Source organism: Odontesthes bonariensis, chromosome 14 (genome assembly GCF_027942865.1).
Source record: "Odontesthes bonariensis isolate fOdoBon6 chromosome 14, fOdoBon6.hap1, whole genome shotgun sequence".
Taxonomy (NCBI): domain Eukaryota; kingdom Metazoa; phylum Chordata; class Actinopteri; order Atheriniformes; family Atherinopsidae; genus Odontesthes; species Odontesthes bonariensis.
Window position 1 is genome coordinate 21,768,496 of NC_134519.1, and position 21,062 is coordinate 21,789,557.

The 21,062-nt window shown below is 43.0% G+C and overlaps 3 protein-coding genes across 5 annotated transcripts; 1 reads left to right on the top strand and 2 right to left on the bottom strand.

Annotated features, from left to right (window-relative positions):
• Window positions 1-173: 173 nt before the first annotated feature.
• On the bottom strand, window positions 174-5,004 carry LOC142398339 (dehydrogenase/reductase SDR family member 12-like). The gene is made up of 11 exons (XM_075482298.1): window positions 4,880-5,004; window positions 4,718-4,797; window positions 4,176-4,309; window positions 4,014-4,096; window positions 3,829-3,924; window positions 3,613-3,694; window positions 3,474-3,535; window positions 3,242-3,346; window positions 2,977-3,067; window positions 1,704-1,841; window positions 174-1,567 (listed from the first exon to the last, which is right to left on the bottom strand). The coding sequence occupies exons 2-11, from the start codon at window positions 4,771-4,773 to the stop codon at window positions 1,401-1,403; spliced, it is 1,014 nt and encodes a 337-aa protein (XP_075338413.1). The 5' UTR covers window positions 4,774-4,797; window positions 4,880-5,004; the 3' UTR covers window positions 174-1,400.
• Window positions 5,005-5,126: 122 nt separating this feature from the next.
• ap1s3b (adaptor related protein complex 1 subunit sigma 3b) lies at window positions 5,127-9,103 on the top strand. Of its 2 annotated transcripts, XM_075483507.1 has the most exons (6): window positions 5,127-5,246; window positions 5,961-6,139; window positions 6,285-6,393; window positions 6,527-6,664; window positions 8,250-8,311; window positions 8,499-9,103. In XM_075483507.1, the coding sequence occupies exons 1-5, from the start codon at window positions 5,244-5,246 to the stop codon at window positions 8,289-8,291; spliced, it is 471 nt and encodes a 156-aa protein (XP_075339622.1). In that variant the 5' UTR covers window positions 5,127-5,243; the 3' UTR covers window positions 8,292-8,311; window positions 8,499-9,103. The 2 variants fall into 2 exon arrangements, with proteins under 2 accessions (XP_075339622.1, XP_075339623.1); XM_075483508.1 differs by lacking the exon at window positions 8,250-8,311.
• Window positions 9,104-9,227: 124 nt separating this feature from the next.
• scg2b (secretogranin II b) lies at window positions 9,228-12,536 on the bottom strand. Of its 2 annotated transcripts, none has more exons than XM_075483509.1 (2): window positions 12,442-12,536; window positions 9,228-11,896 (listed from the first exon to the last, which is right to left on the bottom strand). In XM_075483509.1, the coding sequence occupies exon 2, from the start codon at window positions 11,877-11,879 to the stop codon at window positions 10,074-10,076; it is 1,806 nt and encodes a 601-aa protein (XP_075339624.1). In that variant the 5' UTR covers window positions 11,880-11,896; window positions 12,442-12,536; the 3' UTR covers window positions 9,228-10,073. The 2 variants fall into 2 exon arrangements, with proteins under 2 accessions (XP_075339624.1, XP_075339625.1); XM_075483510.1 differs by lacking the exon at window positions 12,442-12,536 and adding an exon at window positions 11,998-12,090.
• Window positions 12,537-21,062: the final 8,526 nt, after the last annotated feature.

The following is a 21,062-nucleotide window of genomic DNA, read 5'->3' on the forward strand; positions in this document are numbered from 1 at the left end:
TTTGTTTCAAGTATCACATTGATTGTTGTGCTACATTGAAATCAGCGTTCTGGAAGAAGAACTAGAGTTTTATCGGCTTTATTTTTATTAAATTTCCTCTGGGAAAAAAAGCACACCTGATGAAAACTTGCTAAGTGCTTGAAGCTCAACATATAATGAAATAAGATTGACCTTTTATGTTCATTGTGATAATTGTAATATAACACATCCACATAGAATCAGTACTCCCGGATTAGGAGATGAATATATTCCGTGTTGCAAGTTACAGGTAGATCCCTTATTTATCAAGAAATGTCAAGATCTAGTGTTCTCGGGCCTTTTAAAAGAAGATAGTATAGGTGCTTGTGAGTGAGGCCAGTAAGAGGAAAAACAGAAATAGAAAAAATATCTACCAATCTAGTAAAAAAAAGACTGCTACTGAGTGCTTAGCATCTCCGGCTGGATTAAAGGGTTTCAGTTTAAGTAAGACAATGTCCCAAAGCACACCTGCCAATCAATTTAATCAATCAATTGCCAAAAAAAAGGCCTAAACGAGGGAAATACAGGCAGAGGACTGTGTCTCTGCAGAGAAATACCCCACAACACACTTCTCTGAGGCCATAAGAGAAAGTGATTGAGAAAGATCGCCTTGGTAAAAACGTGGTATTGTAGGGAAAGCACTCGGATTTGGAAATTACTCGGGGATGGTGTGTCACAGAGTAATCAAATCCCTCACAACGGTTTTTGTATCGATATATATAAATATTTTAAAAGTGTTGGAAACTCAATTTTCACCAATGAACGTCTCTAAAAATCCTGCAACTGAAGAAACTGTAGAAATGACTCGATCTTCAGCAAGCTGGTGTCACAGATTGGTGATAAGAAACTGCTTGAGAGGCCTATGCTTTCTTACTATCTTCATACTCCAGCCTACCGTCATTTGTGTCAAACTTTATTTTCTCCTCGTGCAAACATGTTGAAAAGATCGGCAATTGCCAGGAGGTGAAGTTACATTTTCACAAGACTGTAAGGACAGCACTTTCCAAAGCAGACAATTTTCCAGATGTGGGCCAAGAGTCACAAGTCAAAACCCACATACGCCATCTCATCGTTTATATAACACACACAATTTACATGCCTTATGTAACTGCTTTTGACATTTTCAACTCAAATCAGTTCCTTAGCTTTTCGGCAACAGCTCATGACATTTTTCAAACAGTGCGGTTGGCATCAGAGGCCAAATCATGTAACGCTATATTACTCAACATCTTAAATACACGGCTATCTGTAAAACCAATTAATGAGTTAGGAGGTGCATAAGAATAAACATGACAAAGCAGGTCAGCATTTTTCCAGTAACAGAGTCCCAGTTTTATGGTTGCTGACGCTTAATGGGTTAGTGACATGTGGTGCAACAGAATCTAGACAAAGTGAGGCCTCGGAGGGACCAAAGGACCATTAAGATCGACACCATGTTGTGACTCGACAGCTTGGGCTAGAGTTTCCAGCTGAGTAATAAAAGTCTGAATCTCTTCAGCAGAACTGTGAGTCCAAGCCAGAGGGAGGTGGTCAGGAACAGGCTCGCGATCTGCAACACAAGCAGTCTGTCAGAAAAGTTGGGGCCAGGCGAAGCCGCGTCAGAGCTCAAAGAGAGTTGAACAAAATGCAGGAAGCATCGCTTCATTATTTATGTGAAAAAGCTTGCCACATTTTATTCTGCTCACCTTGAAAGAACTGCCCGCTGCGTGTTCTAGCGGCAACTCTTGACAGGGCCAACCACACAACGGTGTCGGCTCCCTGTTGTACAGTGCGCAGCCTTTCCCCCATCATATGGTGGAACTGAGGCATTGATGTAGAAACAGCTGGACACAGGGGGAAATCAACTGAGATTAGTGGTGTACGGGTAGTAATGAATTATACGACAAAATCATACTACATCATAGTTACTGACTGAAAATGAGTGGACTTGCTAGGCAAATATATGTCATGAGGGAACATTTTCCCGTGCATTTGTACAACTACATAAATGCCACCACCACAGTTTGTAAGTTTGGTTAATCTATAGACACGTGCCCACGTGTCTGGAGGTAATTTTCTTTTTTTTCATTATTTAATTTTGTGGAGATGCAGAACTATTTCGTACCAAAGCTAAAAAAGTAAATCTCTGCTTAAAGTTCAGATTTGTTTTTACCGTTGACCTTTGACTATAACTTTTGGTGGTTTAAGAGATGACGTGAAAGAACAACACTTAGATAACACCATCATTATGATGGATAAAAGCACACCAATGTGATGCTAGAATGATCAAGCATGGCATATTTGCAAATGTTTTTCAGGGATCAGTGGGCTTTTAAAAAGGATGCTAACGGTGTATTTGAACAAACAAACAAATAAAAAGGCATGGGAATGTGTGTATATACATGTACGGCTGTCCACACTGTATGTCAGCATTCGTGTGGTATATTGTGTTTATCTTGTGTATTTTGTGATGACAGATGCTGTTGACTTGTGATATTTATCTAGTTATTTTATGATTTATTAGTGTGTTCTCATTTCAAATTTGATATTGTGCCAACTTTCTATAATTTTGATTAATTTCTTAACTGTCTGTGTGTATGGTTGTGCATGGTTGTGATGTACATATCCTGCTGTCTTGGACAGCATGCTCTTGCAAAAGAGAACTTTGATCTCAATTAAAAATGTTTTCCTGGTTAAATGAAGCTGATAGTAATGATAATTATATGTATGCAGAAGGGGATATGCGTGTATAGTGTGTACACATCCAAGAGAGACCATGTTATCATATGTATGAGTTAGAATTTGCACTTTTGATATAACAATTGTGTTCAGAAGAATCAGGAGGCTTGATGGATTGTGTTGCAAATGTGGTCTCTTTTTCAAGGCATTTCAGGACAAAAAACAAAACACAAAAAAACAAAACATCCTCCCAGATGCATTTGCTGGCCAATATTTCTGGTGGCCTTTTGGAGACAGTACCTGGTGTGTCAGCCCAGCCTGGATGCATGACTGAGAAGTGAATTACAGGGTTGACTTTGGCCCAGTGTTGGGTTAGCACCACCTGCTGTCTCTGAAAGGAAACAACATGTTTTAATCTTTGGTAAAACATAAATGTTTGTCTATATTGCGTTATCTTCTGCGTGATAAAAATCTGTTTTGTATCAGTGATGTTATCAGAATTTAAATCTAATTTTAGATTCTAAAACGATAGAATCCGAATCTGCACGACACCTTCTTGTCCTACCTTGTTCTGTGCATAGACCATGACACCATCAAAGTAGCCTTTCTCTGACTGCAAGTCATCAACTCGGAGTTTCTGGACCAGCATGCCTCCTGAGGACACAGTGATCTAACAGGCAGGGGAAAAACAGCTACAGCAGTGTGCTCAGACAACAGCCACTAAAGCATTAACAACAGTGGCATTATGCTGTCCACATGATCCAGATGAAGGCTTTTTTTTGTGTGTGTATTCATACCACTCTGGGGTCCCGGCTCTTCTGCAGAAGTGGTATAAGAGTCTGAGTGAGGATAAACATGCCTAAAGGGATGGGGAAGAAAAGGCTTTAAAACTGTTTATCAGCATGATTCTGCCTAAACATCAGAATCAGGTCTCACCCATGGTGTTGGTAGCAAAGTTCTTCTCCAGCCCCTCTTCATTCAGCTCCCTCTTCTGCACCATACAGCCTGCATTGTTTATCTACCACAGCGTGTGGCAAATTTTTAATTAGGAATAAGGATTTGCAGTTAATTTCTTTTTTTTTTGGGGCAAAATATGAATTTCCCCCATTGGGGGATGAATAAAGTATTTTTCTATTCTATTCCAACACCTACCAACACATTCAGCGATGGATACTGCTTCTTGAAGGCCTCTGCAAATTCCCAGACTTTACGTGTCTGGGACATGTCCACAGTATGTATGTGCACCTCCTAGAAGACCAAGTGTGACTCTCTTTCACTGATAACATGGGATATTTGTGCAACTCATTGTAAGGTGTGTTCAAACCTTACACACTCACCATGTTACCGGACTCAGAAACTATATCTGACCTGGCCTCCTCTGCTCTCTCTTTGTTCCTACACACCATGTGAACTGTCCCGCCTGGAAACAAAACACCAGTGTTCATTTTCTACCAGAATAAAAAGGCATGTGGCAGAGAGCATACCACGCTACCATTTACCTTTCTTGGCTATAGCAATGGCTGTTGCTTTGCCAATTCCACTGTTGGCTCCAGTGATCATGAAGGATCGTCCAACAACGGATATTTCCAGGTCCTTGGGCTCAAAGTCACTGGATGCTGCAGCATAACCTTTCCTAAAGGCACGCAAAAAAAAAAAAAACGAATCAGTGATGACGTCTAAGATAAGAGAGGACGAATGACCACCTTAAAAGACAACTGAAAGATTGACGTTTGTTTTTGGCTTTAGTAGTGATGTGAATGTCATTCTCACAACACAAGAGCCGTCAATAGAACTATTGTAATTGTACATAAAGGCCAGTTTGTGAAGTGATGTGTGCCACACAGTGATAAGACCTTTGACATGCCTCAGTTTAGCAAAAATAGACTTGAGTAATTACATGAAATCTGTCTCTTTTTTTTTTCACAATGAATTATACATTCTGATTACCAACAAATTGAACTTACAACATAGGACTGACTGATATGCATCTCACTTATAGCGACACGTCCAAAATATAGATCAGCATCAAAATTGTACTAACCTTGTATATTGGTGGATCCCATTCAAAAACCAGACTGTATTTCGGTACAGAGACATGACATCAAGTGAACAGCAACCACCCTAGTAAAAAGTGAACCAGATAGCCAGTCAACCACTGTGACAGATCAAAATCACATGAAACAGATGTGAAAGGAGCACTTACTGCTCTCTGCCGTTCCTGCGTGGGAACGACACTTACAACACACACCCACTGTGACTTAAGTCAAAGGGACTTTAGTTAAAGTTATATCAGTTCATTCAATTACATGTCACGTAGCGCGCGTCTGGCTGAGTGGGACACAAATCTACATTAACCAATCCAGATGCCCGCGAGCTGTGATGACGCGTCTCAGCTCGGGTGCTCGGGAGGGCGGAGTCAAACTTTTTTGTCTTTTTTTTTTTCACCCTGGCCTCACTTGACGAAGGATAGATATGTGTTCAGCCGGACTGTTTGACCCTCTGTGAGGGTTAAAGGGCATATTATTTAATCTTCTAACAGAGTCTGCGGCTCTTGGCGCCGGGTCAAAATGGTAAGTGCTTGGCTGTTGTTCTGTGCGCGTGACTGTAGCTGGAAGAAAGCCCTCACCTGTAGCACCTGCTGACAGGTAGCTAACGCTCCTACCCGCACCTCGCCTCACCTACGCCACTTCCTTATGCAATAAGGGCATTTGTGGATTTTTATTTTTTTTGTATCTTAATAAGGCTGTATCTTATTTTTATCGGGACTTTTTTAAACTTCATTGTGTACCACTAAAGTGGCACTTTTGGCGATAGTCGGAAGTGAGATGCGCGTTTCCTTAACCGGTTCATTCAGTAAAACAGGTTTTGTTAGCTTTAGTCATCGAGCCCTTCCCTTGTGATAGTTTAATGATTTACATGGTAATTTCCCTCTGGAGTGACTACTCTGGACGCTCACCTAAACATTCGAGTAAACAATCCGGCAGGCATAGTGTTTGTTTTCAATGTAGCCAGACCTGCTCAGAAACATGTCCTCTAAACTTTGAAAATACACAAACCCCATTTTTCCCTCTGTGGGGATAGTGAAAAGCCATACTTGTTAATGAGTAATGCCACATAGGACTCAAACTCTTCAACCCTTGGTGTGTGTGTGTGTGTGTGTGTGTGTGTGTGTGTGTGTGTGTGTGTGCGCGCGCGTGTGTGTGTGTGTGGCTAGTTTGAGATTGTCCCTTGGAATACCTTTGTGACATGATGAATCTTCCCACTGATGACATTTGTGTCTTTAGATTCGCTTCCTGCTGCTTTTCAGTCGGCAGGGGAAGCTGCGCCTGCAGAAGTGGTTCACGCCCATTTTGGAACGTGAGAAGAAGAAGATCATCAGGGACATGACCACCATTGTGTTGGCACGGAAACCACGTACCTGCAACTTCATGCAATGGAAAGACCTGAAGATTGTTTACAAAAGGTGAGTCTCACCCACACGTTTGTTGATGCTGCTTGAATTAGTAATTGTGTTTCTTTTGCGAGTGCACCAGTCACTGTATTTTTCACTAAAAGTTGTTTGTGTATTGTATATTATTTGCCCATACATGCTGTCCACATCCTCTCAGGTATGCAAGCTTATATTTCTGCTTGGCTGTGGAGAACCAGGAGAATGAGCTCCTAGCCCTGGAGGTTATTCATCGCTACGTGGAGCTGCTGGACAAATACTTTGGCAATGTATTTCAATCTCCTATATTTGATACAACCATACAACCCGTAATGTTGGAATTTAATAGCTGCTTGAATCTTTCGGGCTGTACAGTTTGTGTCAAGCTGTGACCACAATAATCAACATCTTACCTCCTCACAGGTGTGTGAGCTGGACATAATCTTTAACTTTGAGAAGGCCTATTTTATCCTGGATGAGTTTTTAATGGGAGGAGAGATACAAGAAACCTCCAAACAGATTGTGAACCGCTCCATTGATGCTTCGGATATGTTACAGGAGGTGAGGTTTCGCTGGCACACACGCTCGCATGCACACACATGAGCACAAAAGTATGCAAATGCACACAGTGTGTCTAGCAGGTGCAGTGTGAGCCTGTAACATCTGTTGCATGGCTCAGTGCTCCTAAAGCAAAAGTGACATGTTTTCAAATCCCCTTTGATTCAATTACTTTTTTCTTTCTTGGTTGTCGTTAAGGAGTTTGTTATTTTTGTTTTAAAGCATCCAGATTCCTAATATTGGTGTTTAACATGTTTCTGATGAGCAGCACTTCTTCATGAATGATATATTAAGCTCAGATTTGGGAGGTTTATTGCGTGAGCGTGAACTAGTTGGTGTCTAGTAGGGACTTAAATTAACGGTGGTGCTGCTGGATCCCTGTTGCGCCTTTTTCTCCTCCGTAGTTAATGGCCCTGTCACACTGTTGCGTATGAGAGAAGCGTATGAGTTGCGTATGAAAATCAATAATATAATTTTCATACGCACGAAAAGTCCTTGAAAATAAAGAATGACTAGCGTATGAGTAGCATATGAACTGCGCATGCCCAGCGTACGTTTCAACGCGCCTATATCAGCAGCCTTTCCACATTGCTCCATTACTGCAGTAGACGACGCGCTATCAACATCTCTCGAGACATTCATCTCGATCATGCCTCCCAAGAAGCAATCGTCGTTTGCCCGGGCCCTGGGCCGAGGAAAAGGCAAAAAAACACAAGAATCATTCTCACCCAAACCTGCTGAAATGCCTGATGCACCTGCGGCTGATGAGTTACATGCTTCTGAGCGATCAAGATCCCCAACTCCTCCTCCTGACCGCTCCCGTGAATCGTCGGTTGCCTGCCGCCTCCATCTCCGCCCGTCTGGCGGAGATGGAGGCGGCAGACGGGCGGAGGCTATAAATACGCTAGCTGTACGGTACACCTTCATGCCAACATATGGCAATTTATGTCCAGCGTTCTCGACCTATCAGTAACGTACCTATATCGTACCTCTAGCGTATTCAGCGTATGCCTAGCGTATGCTTAGCGTATTAACCATACGCACAAAAGTTTTGAGCATGTTCAAAAAAATTTTTCTGCCTCAGCGTATGCCAACGTATGCCAGCGTGCTTGAAACGTATACAACCTATGCCTAACGTTCCCCTGGCGTATGTCAGCGTATACCAGCGTATGAGTGATAATTTTCATACGCAACTCATATGCTTCTCTCATACGCAACAGTGTGACAGGGCCTTAAAAGCCATGCTGTTCCCCGCTCTTTCTTCATAGATTTATGCTTCTGCTGCTGCTTGTCTTGCCCCTCCATGTGTGCCTATCTGTCTCTCCCTCAGCCAGTGGTTTTTTGCGAGCGAGAGACAGATTCTTCTGGTATGTGGCGTAAACCTTAGTTTTTGGCTGAAGCTTCCCGCCCCCCCCCCCCCCCCCCCCCCCCTCTCACCACCCCCATAGGCTCATGGCTCTGTGTGGTACGGTAGTTGAACTGGGTGTGTTGTTCTGTGCTTCCGTGGTAGGGCTGACTAACACTTCTAATCTAGAGCTGGATTGTGTTCAGCGTAGCCTCTCATTCATTTTGACTATTATCGCTTCAGGATGACAGCAGTGAGTGGTTTGAGGTGGAGCTGTTTGGATGACCTTGAATTTGGACAGACAGGTTAGATGCTCTGCTTGTGCTAGTTACCCACTGTGTGTTGGTGTGCTCAGCATTTAATGAACTAGCTGGTGTGTAGCTGTGTGCAGTAAATATTGAATGCATTACAAGGCACTCTTCTTCATCCATTTTAAAGCCTGTTTTTTTTTTCTCCCCTTTTCTCCTCTTTTTCTTTTATGCCTTTTCTCAGACCATGGAGGAGTATATGAGCAAACCTGCATTTTAAAAAAGACTAGCGGCAGCGAGGAATGCAGGAGCCGGATGGTACTGTACACGAGTCAAAGAAGTTTTTGAAAATTACTTTTTTCTACTCCTTCTTCTTCTTAGTTCTACTGAGTATCTTAAAGGAGGTAAATGGCATATTGAGTGCTCGCTGTCTGCCTGAAGCGTGGGCGAGTCGGGATCGTTTTAACATTAATTGCTGTTATTTGATTCTAATGAAGTGGTAGCAGGCGTGGGTGGGGTCTGAAAATGGTATCAGTGAAGGGATTTTTAAATCTACAACCATGTAGCATTCACATCTAAATCCTGCATTAATATATTTGAAGAGAATGATGTCACTGCCCACGATCTGATTTTTCTTTTTGGAACGTGTTGTGACACAAATATTTTCCACAGCACACGTTTCTGTCTTCGCCACCTTTCTCACCAGCAAAAACAACAGTTTTTTTGACAGATTTATTCCAGTTTCCAATCTGTGTAACAACATGTGTGGGACTGTAGCTTTTTTTTTCTTCTTTTTTTTTTATAATGTGCAACTCACAACATCATGATTAAAATGTTTATTTTGATAAATTGTCTGCTCTGAGTGTTTGTCATTATAGTGCGTCTTCTCTCCTCCTCGCTGAGGGAACCCCCCCCCCCCCCCCACCCCCCCCCGTGGTGTCGTGTGTGTGTGAGTTCAATAAGGCAACACAACTCGGCAAGAAGAAAAATAATAGCGCTGATGCTTTATTCATCTGTGATCGATCACACAATTTTTTTGAACATGTACAAAATGGTTTAAAAATGAGCATACATAGCACAACCACTGTTAGGCCAACAACACAGAGCTTCGCAGTATGAAAGGGTTAGAAGGCAGGTGACGGTCTGATATTTAGACTTGGAAATAATTACTCATGTTTTAACATTAAATCCACTAACCCTGAATATATCACGAGTCACAACAACACTCGTTCTCAGCCCAGCACACTGCCCTAACGAAAAATCCCTATAATATACCTTATGGTGCTCCTGTTGTTACTCTGTACGCTTGTGTTTTCGAAGGCCCAGTCAGAATTATACTTGATCATTTACATGAATATTCACATTTGCAATTGAATAGATTTGACACAATGAAAAATAAGCTTTTATTTAAACATTACTCGGCTGATTGTGTTTTCGGACCTAGGGTTGTGCACAAACTTTTATCAACATCACAATCTTAATTTCTCAGATTTGGTTTTAATTTGAATATTCATCATCTAGCTGAGAGCTCACATCCACTGGCTGAGACGACGACCTTCTGCCTCACTGCTTGCTCCTTTTAGTCTCCTGTGGGATGATTGAAATATTTCTAGAATGTTCTTGCAGCAAGTAGGGACTGTCATTGTTAAAATTCTATTCTACTTCTAAGATTGCTATAGTTCATTTTCGTTAGGGTGATATTAATACCAGATATAGTTCATATGATATAAATTTGTAAACTAGATCACGTCCACCAAACTTTATTTTTGAGACAGTATAAATACTATATTCATAACAATGCGTCTTGCAGGGGATCGGGCTACATCCCGGCCGTGTTCTTTTCACGGTGCTCCTTCTCCTCTTTTTCATTCACGGTTTGCGGAGCGGAGGTCTTGGCCGTCAACTCCTCTTCCCCCTCCATCTCTGTGGGTATCACCTTCTCCTCCGTGGCCTCCATGGTTTCCCTCTTGGCCACTGGCCTTTTCTCATTGTCCGCTTGCTCCATGTAGTCCTTCATGGCGCGCTCGTACAGCTCGTAGGGGAACTGTCCCTTCAGCTGCGCCTGGGTGTCCCGCTTGGTGATGGTGTTGGGATACTCTGTGAGGATTTTGGCCGCAAGGTACGTCGTCACCTCATCCTCTACGTCACCGTCGTCGTCATCGGCGCCACCGGCCTGACGTTTCAGGGGCATTTTGTTGAGCTCAGATAAAAATAGGTTCTCTCTGCGCCCGGAGGGAGGGGGGATTTTCACCACCGTTCCTGTGTTTATAGCAGGCTTGGATGCCGCTTGGATTCTGTCTGTGGGTGAAGAGGTCTTCATGGGTCTTTGCACCACGGGGTATTCGTTACTGATCGTCTCCACTCCGATTATGTCTAAAAAGTCCTCTCTGTCCATGTCGTCGGGAATGGGCTTGCTCTTCATCGGCAGCCTGCGGCTGAAGTACCTGATTTTAGGGGTTTGGCCGGCCGTGTAGCGGGAGGAGCCTTGGGGGTCGCGGTGGAACTTTCTGAGTTCCTCTGTGAGCAGCATATCGATAAGGTCCTGTGGGGGCACGTGGAGTTTGAGGGAGAGCTGCAACAACTCCTTCACAGTCCGAGGATCCACGATGGAGGGGCGGATCAGTCTCTTTTTCTGCTCCCCAGTCTGGTCCCTCTTCTGCGTCCGATCGCTCATCTCCAGGACCTTCAACAGGTAGTAATCTACGAGTTTAGTGTCATCGTCGGCTTCCTCTTGGTTCTGGCTGGCGCGGCGTTGCATCTCCTCCCGCTCCGACTCGTCCTGGTCACTGATCGCCCTCTCCATTTCTTCGTGGCTCCCGTTCACCATCTCCTCCGTCTCCTCCCTCTCCTCCACGGGCACCCACTCCTCTCCTCCGGCCACGTCCTCGTAAGCCTGATTTCTCGGACTGAGCCCGTCTTCTTCTTCTTCATCCTCGTCCCCGAACACGTCTCTCTTCTGGCCGCCGACCCCGGGCATTCTTCCGAGCTCCTCAAAGATTGATCTTAAATTGGCAAGGCTCTGGGGAGTGTACTGCTCGTCCAGGTCCTCTGTCGCGCGTTTGGAAGCGTCCGTGTTTTCTTCATCTTCAAACATTAGCGGGTACTTCTTGTGGGGTCTTGGGAAATTACCGTAGTCTACCGGTGCGCTTTCGGGCATTTCAGTATCTTTGGTGCGGTGCCTGTGCGTTCGGCGGTCGTTCCTGGGCTCCGAAGCGGGGCTGAGCCTCGCGTCTTTCCCGGCCTGATCCTGGAGAGTCTTGAGCATGGCTTTCATCAGCTGCTCAGCGGTAATGCCCTGCCTCGGCATGCCGGGAGCAGGCTGACGGTCCCCAGGACCCTCGTCCTGCTGTGCAGCGAGCTGAAGCAGAACCCTGAATTTCTCCACTTCGTCGTAATCCACGGGTTCGGCTCTGCCCCCGTTTCGTTGTTTCAGGTTCTCAATGTACTCCAGGGCTTTGATCATGTCGGGGTTGGGTTGGTAGGCAGCCGGCTGCACCTCACTCTCCCCGCCTCGGAGCCTGTAGGGATGGGGGAGAGACGCAGACCGCACGGCGTATCCATGAAGGAGGAAGGCGAGCAGGACCGCGGCTCCCCCCGCGGGCAACTTGTGGTGGAAATGCAGCATTATAGGCTATTTATTACCTGCAAAACAAGAGTGTGACATGTTAGCGAAGCATTGGAAAAATGTTTTTTTTAATGTTTTAAAAAAATAAAACAACGAATAATCTCAATCAAAATCGTACTCGAAATCAAGCAGTATCAGGCGCACGAGCGAGTCTGTTTTGATCCAGGATTTGTATTCCTATCAGGGAGTTACGCTCCGCAAATTGAATGATATGATGCTGTACGCGAGGAGATACATTCACATCACTGGATGAGTCACTCCCTGCGTTGTTATGGGAACCTCAACATCCGTTTTACTCCTGTCAGTATAGCTTATAAACCCTCAATTAAAAAAAAACAACAACAAACAAATAACACTGCCTTCTACCTTATTCTACCACGGAAACAACATGTTGTCAACATCGACAGCAGAGGAAGCGTTTCATCACAATGATGAGCCTCATTTTCAAATCTAAGAAAGCCTGTGACAAAAACCGAATTATTCCATCCAGTCTAGTCCATCTATTTAGCCCATTTTACGAAACTACACATTATTGAAAAAAACATAAAAATATCGGTGTTACCTTTGGTAATAAAGCTCAGAAAGCAGTAAGGGTGTATGGCATCTCCTCAGGAGCGATGCTGATTCTCTTCTGTTTTCAGCACTTGGACAGCTCCCCTGTTATATGAGGCAGCACCTGACCTCCGCGTCATCACACAATGCACGCAATAGCTGATCCTTAAAAGTCCCTATAAATGATTCAGGTTTAGGATATGGCATACTAAGGAGTCTGCTGTACTAAAAATAGTTCTTTACGGTCTTTGTTGCTCAAAACGCTCTGATGGTATAGACTAGAGAGAAGATTTTGTGTGTGGAGGACAATTTTGTCTTGACTTTTTATATTTAGATATCAGCATTTTTTGCTCAGAAAGTGTAGTTTGTTAAAGAGGGAAATGTTGGACTTCTTATTTTCAGCTTGTTTAAAACGTTTGAAAACCAGCTCTCACCAGTTTTATGAATGAGCCATTGCAAAAAATAAAATAAAATAAATGGGGTGTTCCCAATCTGACTTTCATTATTATTTGTCTCAAAAACGTTTTTCTTGCTCTATTTGTTCTCATTGTTATAACGAGCTGGTTTACAATCGGTGCCTCTTGCAGCGTGGCATTTCAAGAGTTAAACCCTCTAGCGATGACTCACAGGCTCAAACACCGCGGCGCTGCTGTCGCAGTTCAGCAGCCCAGCAGCCCTTCCTCTCTCCCCCTCTCTGCGCTGACAGTGATGGTGATAAACACCCTCCTGCCGGCTGGGGGCCAAAGCTCCGGCATTCCGCAGGTCGACGCGATAAAGGGGCCACAGCGACCCGGCTTGCCGAATAAAGGTCACGGATGGGTGGTGACAGAGTTGATGGTGAGATCAAAAGCTGTATGAAACACTTCTTTCACCTTATATCATCCAGTGAAAATGTATGGTTATCAGAGCGTGATATCATCATTATTATAGCCTATATTAGCCAGAAATTGCACCACACTTAGGACAGAAGGTGTAGTTGCACAATCGGTATGGAAACATTTAGATGTCACATTGTTTCCCTTCCGAGATGCAACTCCGAAAATGTAATGCACGCTGGGTAGTGTATTGGTAAGATCGCCACCTTCCATGTGGGTGACCTGGATTTGAACTCCTGCATGAAAGGTACTACCTCCAGTAGGGGTCTTTAGGCAAGACCCCCTTAAAAGGCCCATAAGTTGCAGCGATGGGTGTTGATGCGCAAGTAGTTCCAATCTTCTTCGTCACAGAGGTGTCGCTGCTATGTGAAGGTTACCGCGCGAACTACTCAACAACGACGAAAGTGGAGAAGAAAACAATGCCACAGAGCAGGAACAGTAGCACTGTCATCAATGATACTGCAGTAGCCTATCTGGAAGATGAAATGTTGCTTAGGACATTGCCGGCGGCAAAAGAGAAATATTACTTACATAATAGCTGAAAAGCCTGCAGAAGTTGAAATTTCAATGGGCATGATGATGCCCATCTCGCCTCCAAATTCCTGAGCATTCAATTTCTCACCCATTACTTACACAATAGCTGATGAGCCTGCAGAAGTTGAATAGTCAGTAGGTGTGTTATCACCATTATAGTCTGATATAGTACTTAGAATATTGTTATAATACTTTTAAGTGTATTGTGTTACCTTTTCTTTATTTGTTTTTTTATGAAATAGCGTGCTTCAATGGACACACTTGGGAATTATCGTTGCCTTTCAGGGTGCAATAATATTAGATCGGTTTTATAAAGCGCTTTTCTTAATACTCAAAGCCGCTTCCAGTGAATGAAAAAACAGCAAATTCCTAACGACATCATTTATTTACGAATAACTGCACAAAGTAGGCCTATTTTACATGACACAACTGTCAGCCGTGAGCCTGTTTTCGAATTGGTCCATCCGGTTTGTCGTTCTCCGCGCGCGCCAAATTACAAATTTTTAACTGGCGCACGACTACGTGCCAGGCGGAAATACGTGATTTTGACGTCACGTCTCGTGTCAACGCTCCAAAGCGCCTGCCAGTGTATCGCTCTGGATAAAAGCGTCTGCCAAATAAACATAAAAATAAACATTTCTGTGAATGCCAGAAGAAAAAAATCTTGACAATGACTTCATATATTTTCATTTGTTTTTTTATTTTCATGCAGATGACAGATGAACTCTCATTATATATTTCCCCCCAGCTGGGCCCTTATAGGTGTCTTCTTACAAGCCCAGATAGTAAGTTGAGTATTTGATCCTCTATGATACTCCAGCAGGCTTCCCCTTTAGAGCCTCTAAATTGATCTTAACTATCTGCTAAACATCTTCGGACACCAAATATACACAAGTGCACTACCTAGTCAGCCATTCTAATTGCTTTCATCGTACTTCTCAATGAATCCTTGTTTCCCTAAATGCTTATCAATTTATAAAAAGCAACAGGCCTAAGTGCAGCTTGTCAATGTCACAAAAGTAACACCTACAATGTTGAACCTTTTTCTTTTTTTTTTAACGCAGATTAATCTAGCCATCTGATGTTGTGTGTGCTGCTTGTTTAAGTTAATCTCAGTTGCTTAGATCGTGTGTGAGTAGAGAAACAGAATCACAGATAAAGTGATTGGTGTGGCGTGATGTTGTTTGTACACTTTGTTGAAGCCTATATTCCCTCGGCAACACTCCTAACCCAGAAACAGGCTTCCCTCTAAGGAACAACAGCTCACTGTTACTCTGCTCTATAACAACCCCATTTTCTTGCCATGTAAATAAATGGATAGTAAATGTGCTCATTGCCACCAATCAATTTGAATGACAAAATAATCACACGGAATTTAAATATCATAAAGGGGAATATTACCCAAACTTGAGCTCTTTAATTCCTAGGTTGTGTTCAGTTGCAGCATGAACAGAGTAAAAAAAGCACACCAACACGCACAATAAGTCCATAAATCTCAAATGTTAGACGTTCTTTATTCAACATGTACAGCTGAAGAGAACTTGCCAAGTGATTTCTGTAGTGTTCGAATTTTCATGGGTTGTGGTATTTCCTCAAACAAACCTCTGCCAGTCTCTGGGCTTTGAATCAGTCATGTGAGATGGAAAGCTGTTAAACATCTGCCGAGGCTCCTTGGATATAAACACACATGTTCCTTAGGTGTTTACCTGTTGTTGTGTACGTCATTTAAAGCCCCTGGGCTCTATGACGAATGTAAGCGATGGATCAGAGTTCTCTAAACCCAAATCTCGGCAGGCTCCTGTCGGTGAAAGATTCACTGACTGAATCGTTGTTTCCTCTTGGGGGGGTGATGTGCTGTCTGTGCGCATTGTTCCGTACGGAGTCGTTTTTTCAGTCATTAAAAACAAAACAAAAATTTCCACTCAGTTGGTGCAACTGAACCTCTTCTGTCGGCCTTGAGAATTACAGCAGGGAAGAGGGAAAACGATAGTAACTATATCAGGCATTCACTCACTCTGTCATTGGCTTCATTTTTTTGCTTCACAACTCTTTGATGCCCTCTCCATCAATAGAAATCGCATACATTACTACTATACTTGCATACTTCTAGGCAAGTTTGCAGATCACAAAGATTGTGCTATGCTTTTGTGCACATCAGACTAATTATGTAACCTTAACTTGCTCATATGTTCAGTAACAGCTTGAGTATCTCAATAAAAAACAAGGATGTTGTTGGTTCAATGTGTTGGAAATCAATTTTTCCTTTCACACACACACAAACATGGTTGAGTTAACTTTCTTGGTCAGAGTACTGAAAGCAGGAATTTCTTCAGCAACACCTGAAACAGCTCCATTCCAAAGCACACTGTGATGGTAAATCAACACCCCTTGTTGCACATAGTGAGCCGCATGTTTGGGTTCTTCGAAGCAAGCCGCTGGGTTGCACTTCAACCAAGACAACAAGTGTTGAGGAGTTGGAGCATGATCTGAACTAAATACCTTTTTATACAGTAAATTCTGATCCTTATTCATGATTTTAAGTGGTTTTTTGGTTCAGTTACAATTAATGTAAACAATGATGATAAACAATGATTCCCATTTGACTCCTGAGCCGATCTCAGAGTGAATAATATTTGCTGTTTTCAAATCAGAATGACACAATAACATGTGTGTGAAGAGTATGTGATGCTGAAAAAGATCGATCAAGAATTACAGAAAAGTGAACAAAGTGGATTCAATTAGATTAAGGAAATTCTCATTTCTGCATGCGATGCTTGTTTACAATCAGGATTCGCAGGAATTCTACGGAGCATTCTGTTAAAAAAAATTGTCTTCTCCTTAACCAGTGAATAATACGCTGTATGCCACTGTGTATACTGTATCTCTGTCATATACAACAGCAGCAAATTGAGATTCCATTGCTGTTTTCCCAAATGTCAATCAAAGCTGTTGATAAGGACCTTTGCTAAGATATCATTAAGAGACAAGACATAAGATATCAAGAGCCAAACAGCCACAAACACAGGCAGGTTGCTTTCTTTAATGCCTACAATTCAGTTCAAGGACTCGTGACTCATCCAGCAGTTGAAGTTGAAGAGTTGCGAACACTTTTGACGTTTCAACCCTGGATTTGTTCTTGGGTGGCCCTGCATTCAAATGTGATGCTGTTACATAAAGTAATATAAAACGAGAGGATAATAACAATCCTTGTGTGAAAGCGAATGACAGAATGGGCCACAACCTCGCCTCCTTTTATTTGTGTTTATGTTTCTCACCTCACATCACCACATCAAGAGGCAGGGGAGCACAAAGAGCGGCACGCCCGTTGTCAAGGCTCACCTCCTTTTCAGCGAGTGTCTCCATGGTGATGCTGCCTCACAGCCTTTCATCTGCCTCCAACTTCATCTCTTCACACAGGTCAGTATCCCTGTCTCTTTCATTAGATGCTTCGCTCCCTAAACTAGCCACTTTCCCGGTGGCTTGCATTCATTATTTTTTTTTTTGTTACCTCTGTTGTACCTATCCGGCTCATCCCTTCCCTTACGCCAATTACTGTCACTAATGCGTGGTCCTTGACTTTGGGAGGCAGATGGTTCAGGAGCAGAGATGAGGGTGATTAGAGCCACAATGTTGGAGAAGCCATTAGCACAGAGGGGCAGAAATAAGGAGAGAATACTAACTGAGCTGTAAATGGAAGGAGGGGAAAACTAAAAGAGGAGTGTTAAATGAAAGAATATTGAGTTATAATACATGTCCACGCAATGCTGCATCATTGAGATTGGCTCCAACAGCCAAGCTCCCATTGCTCCTTCACCAGAGGTCATATTTTGGTTTCTTTCAATAAAAGTGAAAGTTCATTTTCTTACAGATTTACATGAGCATATTTATGCCAGTGGCATTTTTCTATTTAGCTTATTATAGAGACAGGAATCTCTGCTCGAAGTCATCTATCAGCAGCCGTACAGCTCACTGACTAACCATTCAGAATTATTTGTTTACTCTGAGCTAAAACCAATGTAGGTGATTTTACTGTGTAGTAATCCACAGGAAGATGGTGAATCGTTATTTTTCATACTGAAGTTATTTCCACAGTGCCAGTCAAACTGTTTCTTTGTGTGCAGCCTTGAGCAAAACTCCAGCTTTGCTGCATGTTTAATATGATTGTGTTAGACAAACTGTTTCTGGTTTTCTGTTTTGCCCAAAAAGTCTAACTATTCCCTTGACACTTCTCCATGGTTCCTGACTTTTCAATAAGTTATTTTTGACACATAAACCACGTATTTATCGCCACTTTATTTGTGTAATATTGTCAAGATTAGGAACCTCCTACTTCAAAGTGATGCAGAAGAACTAGTCTAATAGACTTGTTACTTTAAGGCTGGGCTACTGTAATTCCTTATTATCTGGAAGTCATAGATCTCTGGAAAACCTCCAGCTGGTCTGAAATGCTGCAGCTCGAGTTCTAACAGCAACTTGCAAGAGACATTTCTCCAATTTATTCTCCTCTTTATTTGCTCAGCATTGGCTTCCCGTAAAATCCATAACAGACTTTAAAATCCTTCTCTTGCATATCAAGCTGTTAATGGCTCCACCCTAACATAACTATCTTTCATATATTATCCGACATAGTGCTTTGCTCTCAGAAAATCGGGCTGACTTGTGCTTCCTAAAGTCTTTAAATATGGACTGTGAGGGAGAGCCTTTGGTTATGAGGCTTCTCTATTGCAGAACAACCTACCATCTTGGGTAATTCAGACAAACTTTGTCTTTAATTTTCAGGTTTCCCTGTTCAATAAAGAAAATACTTAGTGTTGGCTAGTTAGGGCTTTTATCTTCCTCATGTCCCCTCATTCCGACGAGTCGAGGCAGATTGCTGCCCCCATGACAGCACCAAGCCTCTGCAGCTGGGGTTCTGATGACCAAGGGAAAAGTGTAAAGTCAAAGATGAGTGAATGTGATTTATGTTACATTATATTCTTTTTTCCCCTTTCTTTTTTAATGACTGCTGATGACAAATCGTGAACAATTAAGATTCTAATGTGAGGCTGATACACATTTCCAGCATGTAAACAGGAGCATGTCAGACAGAGTTTAAAAACCATTTGCCCAATAGACCATGGCCACAACATCTGTTCTCATATCTATAGGAATAACTGAGGTTTTTACTCAGTCGGTTCCCCGAAATCTCATGCAGCCGTTGACTCACTTGTTAGAGATGCTTTAATGTTCGTAGTAGTGTGCTGTATGATAACAAATGATACATGTATCAATAAGATATAAGAAAATCAGAAAAAGTCAGAAACTTAAAAAAGAAAATTCATACCAGCAATAGAAATTATCCTCCATAACAACTTCAATCTCCTCTCCTCTGGTCCTAGATAGGGGGTGTGGTGGAGCATCATGCTTGCAGTAATAAAAACTGATCCGTGTTATCACTGAATATGTTTCGCTTCAACAACAAAGACATTGAGCCCATCAACACTCCGCTTTGCAGTTTTATTATCAGGCTTTGCTCCTGAGCTCATTTGAATATTCTGTCATTGTCTTAGTGACACTGACCAGGCCGCCCACCATCAAAAACCGGATTTTCGCCTTCGTTATCACATCAACAGCCACCACCCCCCACCCCCAATTTATTGCACTTTTGTTCATCTCTCCCAAGCCTCCCCTCAGCCCTTTTCGCATGCAGCCTCCCACTAACCTGTCAACCTCAATCTAGCCTTTTGTACTCATTAGTATTACCTTTCAACTCCCCCTTTCTTTTTTTTTTTATTGCCCTGCTCATATCAATGAAAGTGAGTGTTCTGAATCTGAATCATCCCCTCTGGACAAAATGATGCGGCGTGTGTGTGTGTAGCTCCTTTTCTCTCATGTGCACGTGCGTATGAGCACACATGCACAGATTATATCAGAGTCTATGGTAAGAGATGCAGCTTGACGCACTGGCTGACGTCACTAGAAGCCAAGGCAGGATGTGTTTATTGATGAAGAATTCTTGTCAATGAAAAGAATGGGAAATAAAAAAGCAACCAGAAGCAAACATTACATGTGGTTCAAAACCGAGGAATGTTATTAACTAACGTGAGACTAACGATGCACATATACAAAGCAAAAAAATATATACAACTTATACAGTCATGCTTTTGCTTCCCTAATTGGTTTTGCGTGTGAGAGTGCTTTTTTTGTGTCTTAAAATTCAGTGTCTAGGCAACAGCCGTGGTTTTTATTGTCATTAAAATGTGCTACCTCTTCCTGTCCTCTTCTACAGATGCTGCGTGTCTGAATGTGAGGCTGCAGCGAGGCGTGTGTTTTTGTAAATATGAGTCAGTAGATATGTGTGGATGTTAATATACCACAGACAGATTCATCACTCCATCCAATATCTCACTCTTGCGCGCCACATTTACAGGATACCGTCCCCGCAGCGAGGTAAACAACATTCAAGTTAATGTGGGAATTTTAGATAAGGGTTCTATTTTTGTCTCCTTTCCTTTTCCCCACAGTTCGTCCTCTTATGTCTCCATCAGTCTCAGTCATCATCCCCAACACCACTCACCCCCATTTTTCTACCTCGCCCTCTGCTTTGTTCCTCCCACAGCTTCTCTCTTTCTTCATCTTTCTTCTTCCCCCTTGTTTCCTTCACTGGAGCTTTTTATCTCTGTGGTCCCTCCTTCCACCACTCCCTGTCAGCCTGCCACGATGCCATCCTGGCCGCCTCTCAAACAGCTTGACCCTTCGCTCCTCCACCCCCTCACCTCCCCTCCCTCCCTTCTCCCCCCCCCCATCCTCCCTACTGATGCTATAAATACCCACCATCGGTGAGTCATCGCCCAGACGTATCAGTTGCCTCTCCCTCTCTGCCTCGCCTTCCTCAGCCCCCTCCCACCCTCAGCCTTTTTGCCTCGCTTCTCTGCTCAAGCTCATTACCAGAGCTCACACGTATTCCCATCTCTAATTTGGCTCTTGCATTATGACAAGCCCATGCTGAGCAAAGCTCGGGCCAGTGCCAGACATGGTGCAGCCAAAGGTCGGCTTGACACATTACAAGCCCGAAAAAAACAACAGCAGCGAGACAATATGGGAAACATTGTCAACCGAGCGGAGCATCAAATTCGCTTTAAATGACAATCAGCCTTGAACGGATTTTATTTTAGGAACAGGCAAATATAAATAACTGAGCTTCATGACGTGTTTACAGAAACAAAGGAGACTTCTGAGGACC

Bases quoted from the DNA above. Each gene is read 5' to 3' on its own strand.
- LOC142398339 (XM_075482298.1), bottom strand. From the start codon at position 4,773: ATGTCTCTGTACCGAAATACAGTCTGGTTTTTGAATGGGATCCACCAA. The intron at 4,097-4,175 runs GTAAATGGTAGC...TTTTGTTTCCAG, and splicing joins CATTGCTATAGCCAAGAAAG to GCGGGACAGTTCACATGGTG. The intron at 3,347-3,473 runs GTATGAATACAC...CCTGCCTGTTAG, and splicing joins AGAGCCGGGACCCCAGAGTG to ATCACTGTGTCCTCAGGAGG.
- ap1s3b (XM_075483507.1), top strand. The intron at 6,140-6,284 runs GTGAGTCTCACC...ACATCCTCTCAG, and splicing joins CTGAAGATTGTTTACAAAAG to GTATGCAAGCTTATATTTCT. The intron at 6,665-8,249 runs GTGAGGTTTCGC...TTATCGCTTCAG, and splicing joins CTTCGGATATGTTACAGGAG to GATGACAGCAGTGAGTGGTT.
- scg2b (XM_075483509.1), bottom strand. From the start codon at position 11,879: ATGCTGCATTTCCACCACAAGTTGCCCGCGGGGGGAGCCGCGGTCCTG.